The sequence below is a fragment of the Peromyscus leucopus genome, chromosome 14 (genome assembly GCF_004664715.2).
Source record: "Peromyscus leucopus breed LL Stock chromosome 14, UCI_PerLeu_2.1, whole genome shotgun sequence".
NCBI lineage: Eukaryota > Metazoa > Chordata > Mammalia > Rodentia > Cricetidae > Peromyscus > Peromyscus leucopus.
In genome coordinates, this window is record NC_051075.1 from 91,084,114 (window position 1) to 91,098,615 (window position 14,502).

A 14,502-nucleotide genomic window follows, 5' to 3' on the forward strand; every position below is an offset into this window, starting at 1 on the left:
CAACAGTTAAGAACATGGGCTGCCCTTCCAGAGGACCAGGGTTCAATTCCCAGCACCCACATGGCGGCTCACAACCATCTGTTACCCAGTTCAAGGGATCTGATGCCCTCTTCTGGCCTCTGTGGGCACTGCACACAAGTGATGCACAGACATGCATGTAGGCAAATCACTCATACACATAAATAGAAAATAAGAATTTAAAAAATAAGATATAGCTATATTACGTGTAACTAGGAGTGGAAAATTCTAACTCAAACGTAAAACACTATTTCCCTTTCTGTAAAGTCCTCGGGAGGTGTTACCTTTCACGCTCGTGACTTTGGGCGTCCTGTGTGAGGTCCACACCGATGACTCTCCCAGCCCCACGCGGGTGGCAGCAGTAATCCGGACCAGATAGACACTATCAGGCTTCAGGCCTTCCAGGAGGTACTCGTGCACAGTCCCTGGGAGCTCCACAACTTGGATGGAATTCTCAGTGCTCAGGCGGAAGGACAGCCGATAGAGCACCACTTGGCCCCGCCGGTACTTGGCCGGGATGGGCAGCCAGGAGACGAGAATGTCGGTGGGACTTCGGCTCGTCAAGCTAATTTCGGGAGGTCTCAGGGGCACTAGTGAAATGAGAAAATGCATTGTTCATAAAGATTTACAATCAAGATGCTACTCAGCACCGTCACATTTGTGGGATCCTCTTAACGGCAACACACAACGTGGTTACTGTGGAGACGCTTCGGGCTGGAGCAGAGGTTCTCAGCGAAGCCAACTTCCGGCCAGAAGAAAGGAAATACAGTGAGGTGCCATCAGAGCATGGCCGTCAGTCTGCCATGATGGTTAGGTGATTGCCCAAGATGAGTATCATTATTTGCTAACCACACAATGTGAGATAAATTCACAAATAAGTCTGCCAAAGTCCCTCTGAAGCAAGGGAGAGTATGTCACAGGGTAGTAAGGGAGCCCGGGCTTCCAGAATTGCAACCGAGAAGTTTTCAACGTGTAAGAGTCTTGTATTGAAAAATAAATGTGAGCCGGGCGGTGGTGGCGCACGCCTTTAATCCCAGCACTCGGGAGGCAGAGCCAGGCGGATCTCTGTGAGTTCGAGGCCAGCCTGGTCTACAAAGCAAAGTTCCAGGACAGCCAGGACTATTATACAGAGAAATCCTATCTTGAAAAACCAAAAAAAAAAAAAAAGAAAATTTTTAAATGTGAATTTTATTATTTTAAATTACTACATTTATTTATGTGTTTGTGTGTGAGCCCGAGCGTGCCCTGATGTTGTAGGGCAGCATCCTCTGAACTGAAGTATTCCCTACAGGAGCTCATGAGGCTCCCGGGGTTCACCGAGTGTCAAGCGCGGCAGATTCTGAAGGCCCCTTTACAGAAGTACACGATGGCCTGCGGAGGGACACTGACCAGCCTGTGCAGAGGGGGGCTCTTGCCTACAAAACCTCATCTTATTTTTAAAAACCATCCACTACCTTCTTGAAAGAGTTATTTTCTGAGAACGAGTGTTTGCCCGTATTTCAGTTTGTGTACTATACACATGCAGTGCCCACAGGGCAGGCGAGGGCACCGGATGCCCTGGAACTAATCTGACAGCCAATCTTGAAAAATAAAATCCGTTTTTTAAGTGTCCTTGGTCATGTTACGACAAAAAGGTAAGGCTGAGACCCGAGAGATCAACTGGCCTGGGGCGGCTTAACGGAACTGTTTTCGTTAACCAGACTTACTCCCCGGAAGTGACCAAGTCTACGAATGTCCGCACTTGAGAACCCAGAACTGTGCTTTCTTACCATCCTCTAGCGTGTTCTGGGTCACATGGTCCGACATCTGGCTGGCTCCCATGGGCATGTAAGCCACGATGTAGAAAGTGTAGTTGCTGGCCGGTTCTAAGTCATCGATGATGTAGTGAGTTGTGTCGTTTCCAAGGACCACCTGATACTCCTCATTATTTAAGCCTAGACCAAAGGATCCATGTTTAAAAATGACAAATATTCAGCCAGGCGGTGGTGGCCCATACCTTTAGCCCCAGCACGTGGGAGTCAGAGGCAGACGGATCTCTGGGAGTTCGAGACCAGCCTGGGTCTACGAGACCAGCCTGGGTCTACAAGCAAGTTCCAGGACAGAGCTACACAGAGAAACCCTGCTTCAAAACAAACAAACGAGACAAATATTCAAAATAAAATTAGCAAGGCCTTTCTTTTCTCCTCGTGGCTATATCTGTTGCCTTCTATGACCCGGCACCCAACGCCCTTCAGTGCACAGAAAGCTCTTTATTGCCTAAAAGCAACGAAGCGCTTTGTCTAAAAATTACTGGTTGGAACATTTCCTAAAAAGAATCCACCTTCCCTAAGGTCGTCTACCACCTAGTCAAAACAGGAGGGGCTGTGAAGAGCGGCGAGGCCGAAGGGCACGGCACAACGGACCACTGTACCCCAGCAAGCAAATGTCCTCGCTTAAACTCAGGCTTTCGGCTGAACATAAACAGAGAGCCGGCGGCGGGGAATACAGATTCTGCTTCATGCAAAAACAAACCGAATGAAAAGCTGGCCTGCCAAGGATCTCATTCTGCCCCGAGAGAACATGCCTCACGGGTCAACACAGGTCTTTCTGTTCTTAATACTCAAAGTGAAACGGAAGAGGGTCCCGCGGTGAGCGTTCAGGTTTTTAAAGAGGGAAACAAATTCTGGGGGCTGCTTAGTCTAAAACGCACGAGGCAAGGGTACAGAAGGGGTTCTGTCTGTGCGGGCTTAATTCCTGCGGGCAGACCCGGAGGACCAGGCAGGGCACCGCCAGCCACCGCGCGCGCCTGCGCACAACAGTCCAGAGGCCCGCTTGTCAACGCTATCACCCCGTTCTCAGCACCCGCCCCTCCTCCCTGCCCTGGATTGATAAACAAAACAGAAGGCACATTCCAGCACTGAGTTTTCCCACATTTCTGAATTAACTTCATAGCATTTTAATTAGACGAGATTAGAGGCGTTTCACAACACACTGGCTAATGGCTCGTTAATTAGGAACCGCACAGTACAATTCCTGACCCACTACACAAAGTCCTCGAGTTCAAATGAAAAAGCCTTGTTCTGGCCCTGAATAGAGTGCTGAGCGGCCTGCAGGGGCTCTAATGAAGCCAGCACAATGGTGAACAAGAGTGGGGCCCCCAAAGCCAGCCTCCCTTTCACCTTCCCGAGCCAGCGGAGAGAAGGAACACACTCCAGCATGCTCTCACCAGAACGTTCTTCTTGCTACCAGGACCTCTGATTTACATTCAGAACATCCCTTTTCAAAAACGCTGCCTCAGAGTGTAAAAACCAAAGAGCAAACCACCTGTCTCTGCAGACAACGTGAGCCCAGGACCATTCTTGAGGGTTCACCCTGGTCCTGACGCAAGCTGCCTAAAAGCCAGACGGCTCCTGTAGAAAACTAGCGCATGTAAACCTGAGTCAGTGGAGAAACCACGAGGATTTACGAACAGCTCTTCTGCTTCTGCAACAATTTGGTCCAAAAGTCAGATAAAAAAAAAAGGATTTTTTCTTAATCCTTCGAACCAGCTCTTGTTCAGAATAACAAGAACTAGAAGAGATTTGATATTTAACTTTTTAAGACTTAGGTGTGTACGTGGATTTGTGTAGGTGAGTGCCTACATTTTTGTACGTGCCTGGGCCAAAGGATGCCAGAAGAGAGGGTTGGATCCCGAGAGCTAGAGGTACGGGCAGTAGGAAGCACCTGATGTGGGTCTGAGAACCGAACCCAGGTCCTCAGCAAAAGCGGCTAGTGCCTGAACCACTGACCTGTTTCTCTAGCTCTGATATTTAATTTGATATGAGATACCACAAAGATGTCTTGTTAACTTTTTATATAACTTTTTTTTTCTTTTGGTGGCACTGCGGATTGAACCCAGGGCCTTACACATGCTATTTGAGGGTTCTTCCACTGAGTCACATCCCCACCTGTCATGTTTTATTTCCTTTCAAAATGAAAATATTCAACATACATAGAATTGAAAGTAGCACAATTTCTGGGTGGTGGTGGCAACTCCTTTTAATTCCAGCAATCAGGAGGCAGAGGCAGGCGAATCTGTATGAGTTCGAGGCCAGCCTGGTCTACAGAGAGAGTTCCAGGACCGCCAGGGCTACACAGAGAAACGCTGTCTCAGAAAATAAAAAACAAATAAAAAAGACTCTTCGGTATGGCTGCATTGGGTCATGCTCCTGACAGTAACTCCTCACCCATGTTCTGTAAGTCACCCCAATAACCTTATTGGTGGGACAGAGCTTTGATTTGTCACTGGAATCTTAGACGGAGACAGGAGTTGATGTGAGACAGTCCCCTTGGGTGAAATTCTCTCAGCTGTCATTCATTCTGAAGACAAATATTTTGTTTTGGTTTGGATAAGATACAAGCTTATGTAGCCCAAGTTGGCCTCAAATTTGCTATGCAGTCAAGGATGGCCTTGAACTTCTGATTTGCCTGCCTCTACCTCCCAAGCGTTCAGATCACAGGCATGAGTCACCACATCGGGTTCCTGTAGTTCTGGGGATCAAACCCAGGGCCTCATGCATGCCAGGTAAGCACTTTCCCTACTGAGGCTTGTCTCCGGCGGCTGAGAACAAACCCACCGTAGCGAACAGTGCTTAGGAGAAGTTCCTGGGTTGGGGACCTAGCTCAAGCACAAGGCCCTGGGTTCGGTCCTCAGCTCGGGGGTGGAGGGGTGGCGGGGGGAGGAAGGAAAGGCTCCCAAGTCGCCCACCTTCTGCTCTCATGTAGTGCACAGAGTAGGCGATGACCTTGTCTGAGTTGTACAGTGGCCTCTCCCAAGCGAGAAGGATGGCGGAGCTCGACATGGTTTCGGCATGAACGTTGTATGGAGCGCTGGGTCTGTCTTCCGACATGACCACGGTCAGTCTGGCTCGAGACAGAGCAGAGCCTTGGCTGTTTTCGGCCATGCACTGATAAAAAGCATCATCTTCAGGGATAATCTGGTTAATTACCAATTTGCTGAGGAAAGAAAAAAAAATATTTATATCCATAAAAAAATTCCAGTGATGACATTAAAAAGCTATTGCTAAATGTACTCTCCCTTTATACGAAAACACACTGAGAACAACCAGTTCTAATAAAAAAATAATCTGCATTAATTACTTAAAATTATTCTGATTTATATCCTCAGTCTTCAGCAGTATTTACGGTAGCTGAATTTTCTTTGCTTTAATTACTTTCTTTTTTAAAAAATGGTGTTTAGTAGGAAAGCATTTTACTCTATTCCTCTGTCTAAACTTAACTCATATTGCAATGTACACATGAAGTTCAGGCCAACAAAAAACCTTAAAGTTTTGTTCAAATAATGTTACAAGAATAAAAATTGTGTGTGTGTGTGTGTGTGTGTGTGTGTGTGTGTGTTGTTGTGGGATATTTGTACACTCTGTGAAGATGTATTGCTATGATTGGTAGAATAAAAAGCTGAACAGCCAATAGCTAGGCAGGAGACTATAGGCGGGAATTCTGGCCAGAGAAAGAATTCTGGGAAGCAGAAAGGCAGAGTTGCCAGCCAGACGCAGAGGAAGCAGGATGGGCAGTACAGACCTGAGGTCACAAGGAAGAATGTAGATTAAAAACTCTGGGTAAACTTAAGTTATAAGAACTAGTCAGGAAAAAGCCTAAGCTAAGGCTGAGCTTTCATAATTAATAAGTCTCCATGTCATTATTTGCGGTTGGCAGTCCCAATGAGAAAGTACTACTACATATATATGTATAATATATATTATATATATGAGAAAGTACTACAATATGTGTGTGTGTGTGTGTGTGTGTGTGTGTGTGTGTGTAAATTTCTATTCAAGACATGTTCTCATAATGTAGCTCTGGCTGTTCTGGAACTCTCTATGTAGATCAGGCTGGCCTCAAATTCACAGAGATCCACCTGCCTCTGTCTCCCGAGTGCCGAGATTAAAGGTGTGCGCCACCATGACCAGTCAAGTTTCACTCTTTTTTTAAAAAATTTATTTTTATTTTATGTGCATTGGTGTTTTGCCTGCATGTATGTCCGTGTGAGGCTGTCAGGTCCCCTGGAACTGGAGTTACAGTTATGAGCTGCCATGTGGGTGCCGGGAATTGAACCCAGGTCCTGTGGAAGAGTAGTCAGTGATCTTAACCACTGAGCCATCTCTCCAACCTCTCAAGTTGCATTCTTAAAGTCATTAAGTTTGAACCCTTGAGGGACTATTAGGAAGTAACTTACTTCATTCTTGTTTTTTTCATTTGATGGGAGAAGGAGCTAAGACCCCCAGAGTCCATGTTTGCTGGGGTCACTTAACTAATGGCCTACCAGCTAGAACTGCCATCCAGGGGACTGTTTGGCATGTGCTCCATTATAACACATCGCTTTAGATCCACACATAAAATACAAAATGATAGACGGCACACTAATGCTATAAACGTTAACTTCTTACATTTAGTGTTAACTGACAAGATTATGTGGTGATCTGATGCTACTATAACCAATTCATGTAAACACTAATAAAGGCACTGTTTTATTTAGAGTAGCATGGCTTACCTGTTGTACATTTTTATCCTGCCGTTTGAATGTATCCTCCTCCCATTTTTCAACCAGGACATTTTGGGTGAGGGAATTCCCTCCGCCTGACACACAAACCGTGCAGTGCCAGCTCGTGGTCTTGTTAAACTTTCAGGCCATTCGACAAATGAAGGAGGAGCTATTTCAAATGGAAAAAAATTATACATATATATATAATATACATATTATATATATGTTCCATAGTTTCAATAGGAACAATAAAAAGAAGAATATATGAGACAAGCCCCATGTGTGACGATGTCAGAGAGTCTGAAATCTTCTACAACCAGCTAGGTGTGTGTGCGGGGAGCTTTCCCTGTCAACTAGACACAACCTAGAGTAATCCGGGGAGGGACTGTCTACACTGGGTTGCCCTGTGGACGTGTCTGTGGAGGGCTGTCTTTCTGGTACTGGTAAGACACAGTCCACTGTAGGGGGCACCACTCCCTAGGCAGGGAACCCTGACCCATATGGAGTGGGGAAATCAAGCCAAACACAAGCCAGCAAGCGAGCATGCGTGTATCCATTTCACCCTCCTCCTGACTATGGATGTGAGTAGCTATCTGAAGCCCCTTTGACTTCCCACAATGATGGACGATAATCTGGAAGTAACTGCAAGCTAACATTTACCCTTTCTCCTCTATATGGTTTTGGTGGAGGTGAGGTATTTCATCACAACAACAGAAACAAAATTAGAAGAGTGCCTCTCTGATGCTCAGCACCTACTCTCCTCCACCGAGACCACCTGTGAACACACACTCACACCCACAACCCATCTTAACTAAACCCAATGAGAGGACACTTGTGAACACAGTCACCAAGAGATTGAGTGTAGACTGTTAGATGTGTAGACATGTAGACGGATGAGAAGGAGAAGGGAAACGTAAATAAGGAGGCCCTTGAAGCTGTGCACACAAACATGCTGGCTTCACAACATGATTGTAGAGCTGTATTTTAACACAGGGATTTAATTTTTTATTTCCCCAAAAACTTACTGCTGGCTTTTACAGTACTTACTATAAACCTCCCTATCACTGCTGGCAAACTCAGAGTTAAAAGAAAGCCATGTAGGGCTAGAGGATGCCTCAAGGGTTAAGAGCATTTGTTGCTCTTACAGAGAACTCAAGTTCATTTCCCAGCACCTACGTTGGGCAGCTCACAACCTCCTGTAAATGCAGCTCCAGGGAATATGGTGCCCTCTTCTGGCATCTTTGGGTACTGCACTCACATGCATATACCTATACACATACATACACGCAATTAAAAACAAAACCTTAAAAAAGAAAACCGTGAAAGGAATTAAAATGGCAAACATTGAAACATAAGCATCTCCTGAGTAGAGAAAGAATGCATACCTAATACGGTCAAAGTTGCCATGGCAACCGTGAAGTTGCGAGTGCCAGGGGTGGTGGCCCGACAAACATACACTCCAGTGTGCTGTAGCTTGACATCTGATATTATGAGATTGCCATTTCCAAGTACCCGAGTGTTAAAGACATCAATGGATTTGTGATCTATTTCAAAGAGAACATGTAAATTGAAACAACGCACTTCATCTGAAATTATGCCAAATGATCACTATTCGTGAAATCAATCATTAAAAAGTAGCAATTTCTCGGGAGCATAAGCTTTCCTTACATTGCAAAGCTAAAAAGAAGTCATTCAGGTTTAACTGCCAAATGTGTCTTATCTATAAAACACATATCTTATCCGTTTCACTAAAAAGAAGGACGTTCCAAGGAAGGACTCCCTTGCATCCCACCCCCAGTGGGGAGGACAAATTACCAAGACGGCTCCAGGAAATGATGGGTTTGGGATATCCTGTGGCCATGCATTCTAGAACGACGGTCTGATGCAGAGACACAGTTACATTCTGTGGACCGGCTATAATGGTCGGCATGTAGAAGGGTCTGGTCTCGTTAGCTTTGGGCAGGGAAAGACAGAATACATAAATCGTAAGAAACATTAAAACGCCAAATCTTCCTCACGTTTTCATTTATTCTTTCATTGTTTTCAGACAGGATCTCACGTAACCTAGGTCAGCTTCCAGTTCCCTATACACTCAAGGATGGCCTTCCGTGCCTGGTCTCTACCCCATGAGTCCTGGATTACAGGTGGGTGCCGTTCCACCCAGCTTACCTTTGCCTCCCATTCATTTCCTCCGACTCTCAGTCCCTTCCTGCCTTCCTTTGTGTGGGTGTGTTACGTGGTGTATTTGTGTGTGGTGTGTGTGCACAGGGACCCTGTTTGTCATCTCCCCTTCACTCCTGTGAGGCAGGGTCTCTCACTGAGCCTGGGGTTAGGCTGGCAGCCAGCAGGCTACCATGATCTTCTTGTCTCTGCAGGCTGGGAGTGCTCCAGATTCCCAGCTTTGCAAGCTGCCACCCATGCTGGGGTGGGCTTTGGGGATGCAGCTGTCTCTGAGTCATTTCTGACTAACCCTTCCCCCACATTCCTGTAAGTAACACCAATAAAACTCATCGGTTTACTTTGGTGGTATCTGCACTTTGGTCTGTAATGGAATTCCTAACTTGGATGGCATGTGTCTGTCTGTCTCCCCAGAAAAGGTCTGTCACGTGACACCCCCAAAATGCATATCCATTAGTGGTTAGTGCTTACGCTGAAGAATATCATATTAGAAACAAACATCTTTATTGGCAAATGGACAGTCTCTTTCTGTCCCTGTCTGTATTTTATGCTTTTAAAAACAAAAGTGAAAAATTTATAAAGCAATCATTGCATATTTCTCAAGGAGGTTGACACAGAAAACACACTTGTCTGGGAAAGATTTGCTTAGTAAAAGTCTTTGTTCCAAATAGATTGCAATCCAGGCATGATGGCACACACCTGTAATCCCAGTCGTGGCGGAGGCAGAGCAGAAGGGTTACAAGTTCAAGGCTAAGATGGAGCACAGAGAAAGTCTCTGAAAATAAGAAACTCAAACCAACTCTATGACAAGATTTTAAATGCCATCAAAATTCTGACGGACAGAACACAACCAAGAGGAAAGAAGGCGGGACAGCCGAAAACCTCCTAAGAATGTGAGAAAATAAACGAACAAAAACCACGTTAGCATGGTACCCGGAATTATGGTGAGAGAGGCCTCCATGCTTTTACGCTTATGAGCTACAGTCGCCGCAACACAGCGGTAATTCCCAGCATCCTCCGGGCCCGCATCGTAGATCTGCAGTACTCCGGATGGCAGGGCAGTCACCCTGTTGAGACAAGAAGTGTAAGTGAACTTTCTGCAGATCTTTACACTGTACTAAATTTTCTACTGACAGAAATGAACACATTCAATCCTTTTAGCCATGGCAGAAACAATACTGTGAAGACCTTTTAACGTAGGAGCCTTGGCTGGGGTATGGAAGAGAACCAGATTCCCAACCCTGAAAAACAACACCAGCGAACACATCAGCTTGATTCTATTATTTCCATTTGAGTCAGGACAGGTCTCTGAGATGTAAATAATTCTACAGTACACCGTTTGTAAAATCTAGCACTCTCGTTTTACAGATCGGATCTTGTTAACATTCTTGTGCTGATTGAGCTGATAATGGCTCAGATCTTAGTATGATTTTATTCTCAAAATCCTGACCTTTTTTTGGGGGGGGGTGGGGGGGTGATCCCACTAAGAGCTATTTATTCTGCACGACCCAGTTTCTAAAGGAGGGTCACCACCCCATGTAGGACCACAAAACTTGAATGTGGGGCAGTCATTAAAAAATGGGCAATAGTAAAAGGTGTGCAACAATAAAAATCAATTCAACATAAAATACGGGATGCATCTGAGCTGTTTCTGGTGAGCGGGCCCGTGTGGGAGCATGTGACTTCACTCCTGAACACACACATTCGCACTCCACACTGTGGAAGCTGTCACGCCACACGCCACCCATGAATGCTACCTGAAACAGCCAGGCTCAGATTCAAGACTACTATGTGCTAGGAAATGAAGTGTCTTCACTGAATATACCAAGTTTTCTGTCCTTAATGAAATATAATGGCCTAATTATAGAAAACTAATACTTTTAGCAATTTCACAGCTGTAAATATCAAATTTAGATTGAGCAGTATTAGGGTGCTTAATCTTATTAATACTGTTTGAGTTGTTGACTTAAGTTCAATAAACATTGTTAAATGAAGCAGAGCAGTGGTGGCTCACGCCTTTAATGCCAGCACTCTGGAGGCAGAGGCAGGCGGATCTCTGTGAGTTTGAGGCCAGCCTGATGTACAGAGTATGATCCAGGACAGCCAGGGTTACACAGCAAAACCTTGCCTCAAAACAAATAAACAAACAAAAAAGATGTTAAATGAATTTTGGCTCTAAATTAAGGTAGAATCCTAACAATTTCTAAAGTGTCCCTGAACACACTTCTGCTATTTCTTACGGTGTATTTATTTCTTACGGTGTATTTATTTGAAGCAGTGTTCTTAGTATTGAGAAATATAATGGAGCAGGAGAGATGGGTCAGTGGTTAAGAGCACTGGCTACTCTGACAGAGGACCAGGATTCAATTTCCAGCCCCCACGATTGCCCACAACTGTCTATAGCTCTAGTTCCAGGGGATCTGACACCCCCTCTGGCTTCTGCAGGCACTGCATACAAGTAACACACAGACATACATGCAGGTAAAACACTCATACACATAAAGTATAAAACAACGGATGAGCTGAAAACCATTGTGAATGTGTTACATTTCCTGTAGCATCAAATACTCCACTGAGACTTAGTTCTTTATGTAAAAATAGACAAGTATATCCACCTCATTTCTGGGAACAAATTTGCTTTCATCTTTAATAGCAAAATTATATGTCTACCAAACATTGTTTTAAAATAAATATCATTTCATTTCAACAAATGTTTGCTTTTTATACCTATTTTATATACCTAGGATCATGTAAAAAAAATTTCTCAGGAGCAGCTGGGAGTAGAAAAGGTTTAAGATGCAGGCGGTGGTGGCGCATGCCTTTAATCCCAGCACACAAGAGACAGAGGCAGGGGAATCTGAGTTCAAGGCCAGCCAGGTCTACAGAGTGAGTTCCAGGACAGTCAGGACTACACAGAGAAACCCTGTCTCAAAAAATAAAAACAAACAAACAACAACAACAAAAAAAAGGTTTAAGATATTCTTTTTTTTGTTTGGTTGGTTGTTTGTTTTTTGAGACAAGGTTTCTCTGTGTATCCTTGGCTGTCTTGGAACTCCTCTGTAGCCCAGGCTGGCTTTGAACTCACAGAGATCCACCTGCCTCTGCCTCCCGAGAGCTGGGATTAAAGGCCTGTGCCACCACCACCTGGCCTAAGATATTCTTGAATTAGAGTTTTTCTTTTTCTTCAATGAAACACTTCACAATTTTCCCCCATCTTAGTGTTCTAGCATTTTAGCAAATGATTTTTGTATATTTCAGAGCAGAGCAGGAATCAAACTTCTTTTTTAATGTTGATTTATGGTGTGTGTGTGTGTGCACGCACACGCGCGCATGTCTGAGCATCTGTTCATGGACCACATGCCTGAGCTGCTGGGAGCAGATCAGAAGTACAGAATCCTCTGAAACTAGTTACAGGTGCCTGTGAGCCTCAGTGCGGGTGCTGGGACCAAATCTCCAAAAGAGCAGAGCTTTTAACCACTGATTCATCTCTCCAGTCCTGATGATGGGATTCCTTTTTTTTTTTTTTTTTAATTTATTTAATTCTATTTTATGTACATTGGTATGAAGGTGTCAGATCCCCTGGAACTGAAGTTACAGACAATTGTGAGCTGCCATGTAGGTGCTGGGAATTGAACCATGGTCCTCTAGAAGAGCGGCCATTGCTCTTAAACAATGAGCCATCTCTCAAGGCCCGAGATGGAATTCTTTTTTTTTTTTTTTTTTTTTCTTTCTTTTTTTGTTTTTTTCCAAGACAGGGTTTCTCTGTGTAGTTTTGGTGCCTGTTTAGATCTCACTCTGTAGCCCAGCTGGCCTCGAATTCAGAGATCCGCCTGGCTCTGCCTTCCGAGTGCTGAGATTAAAGGCTTGCACCACCACCACCACCACCACCACCCAGCGTTGATGCAATTTTTAATCTGAGTTTGAAATGTCTTAGGAAATCAATTATTGCCACCCCAAATGAAAATGAACTCCATGGTATTTTCCCCCTCAGAAGCTTTGTGTGAAGCCATATGTGCCATATCCAAATAAGCATTGCTACATTTACCTGTCCATGGTTATAGGCAGGGTTGTCCTATTAAACTCCCATGTTATGACTGCAGGGGGGTTTGATGAAATCTTGCAAGAAAATCTAGCAACGCCTCCTTCCTGGACTTCAGTAGAAACTGGATGGACTTCGAACGCAGAAATAGCTGTGACAAGATTGGACAAGTTTAGAATCAGCACATAGCGGCGCAGTCAGCAACAGCATTACACAGCACAGTTCACCAGATCTGAACTGTGAACCTGAGATCCTGCTCAGGTCAACAAAGATGATTTCATGAACACTTAGAGAAAAAGCGGGGGGGGGGGGGGACGGGGATGGACGGACGGACTTGGGGAGTCTGTCTTTCCTAGTACTTAAAATTCTAAACACAGTCTTAGGAAACCATCTATTAGAGAGAAAACGTAGACGTAACTGAAGGAAAAATAAGGGCTCAAAATGGTTATGTAGTTACACACCCAAAGGTACAGTACAAGCCAAATTCTACTGGTTATCAGAGGGAAGGGAAGTAAAGACGAACTAGGGCTGGAGAGATGGCTCAGAAGAGCAAGCATTGCTCTTGCAGAGGTGCTGAGTTCGATTCCCAGAACCCATACTAGACAGCTTACAATGGCTTGTAACTCTAGCTCTGGCATGAGTGTGTGCACGCATGCACACATACACACACACACACACACACACACACACACAAAACTAAAAATTAGATTTTTTCAACTGTAATAAAGACAAACTATCCAGGTCAAAACTATTTCTGTGAACTGGCTTTTGAAGAATCCAATGAATTCCGGATAAAGTGGAGAATATATAATTTGAGGCAGGAGAGGCAACCTAACAGCAGCGCAGATTGAAAGGATGGCAGCCTGTGTTCGCAGGATGGAGGAAACCAGAAGACATCTATCGTAGGACTTTTCACATGAACCCGCAATGCCTCAGGATGAACTGAGGAGTCTCAAGAGTCCCGCGGGCTTTAAAGAGGAACGGAGAACCAAAAGACTCTGGGGTACCACACACCAGCGCCGCTTCTCTGGGGTTGCTCGGGTGAAGGCAGGACAGGTAACTGTTTGTGCGGGAACCCAGGGCCTCCCAGAAGCACAAAGGCTGTCTTCAGGCTCATGCAATTCCAAAGGGGAGATAAATCCTGAAGTGCTGAGGTTTCTGGAGTCCATTCTTCGTCCCTATCCTAAGAGGCCTCCTGGGAGCCATGGCCAGGGTCTACAGTCCTGCATGTTGAAGGAGTGCAGACATCACGAAGAGCCCGGTGTCTCTTCCCTCAGCTAACCTTCCAAGACACAAGACGGATCTGAGCATGGGCGAACTCCCTTCCTGAGACTCCAGTAAAAATGCCTTCAGTGTATCGATAGAGACAGAAAGCAGAAGGAAAAGTATGAAAAAGTGGGGCCTAGACTGATTCTCCATGACACTGGAAAGGGCAAAAGGTCACAGAAGGCTGCCAAATTCCACCTTGGGCTCGGCTTTAGTTTGCTGTAGATCGTTTATGGGCCTTTAGAGGTACCAGGCTACAGAAGTCAAACTATTCTCAGAAGGATTTACTTTCAAAACACTGGCCAGAGGTAAAGTCATTCTTCATTTGTGTCAGTAACGAATATCTCCATTCCTGCAGAACAGCAGTCTTCCACCTACAGATACCAGTAGATCCTCAGAGCAGAAACTATTTCCAAAATAATCACCATTTGCTGTTTTGGTTTTCATGTCTCTTGAGTGTAAAGAGTTTTCTGAAAGCTAC

The 14,502-nt window shown here is 44.9% G+C and overlaps 1 protein-coding gene across 1 annotated transcript in view; it reads right to left on the bottom strand.

Moving 5' to 3' along the window:
* Nucleotides 1–14,502, bottom strand: part of Prtg (protogenin) — a 108,315-nt gene that overhangs the window by 57,762 nt on the left and 36,051 nt on the right. The window contains exons 3-10 of the mRNA XM_028865420.2: nucleotides 12,762–12,906; nucleotides 9,650–9,783; nucleotides 8,354–8,491; nucleotides 7,924–8,082; nucleotides 6,548–6,707; nucleotides 4,745–4,992; nucleotides 1,788–1,952; nucleotides 303–608 (exon numbers count right to left, since the gene is read on the bottom strand). Coding sequence (XP_028721253.1) covers nucleotides 303–608; nucleotides 1,788–1,952; nucleotides 4,745–4,992; nucleotides 6,548–6,707; nucleotides 7,924–8,082; nucleotides 8,354–8,491; nucleotides 9,650–9,783; nucleotides 12,762–12,906 — 1,455 coding nt within the window. The remainder of the gene's footprint in view (nucleotides 1–302; nucleotides 609–1,787; nucleotides 1,953–4,744; nucleotides 4,993–6,547; nucleotides 6,708–7,923; nucleotides 8,083–8,353; nucleotides 8,492–9,649; nucleotides 9,784–12,761; nucleotides 12,907–14,502) is intronic.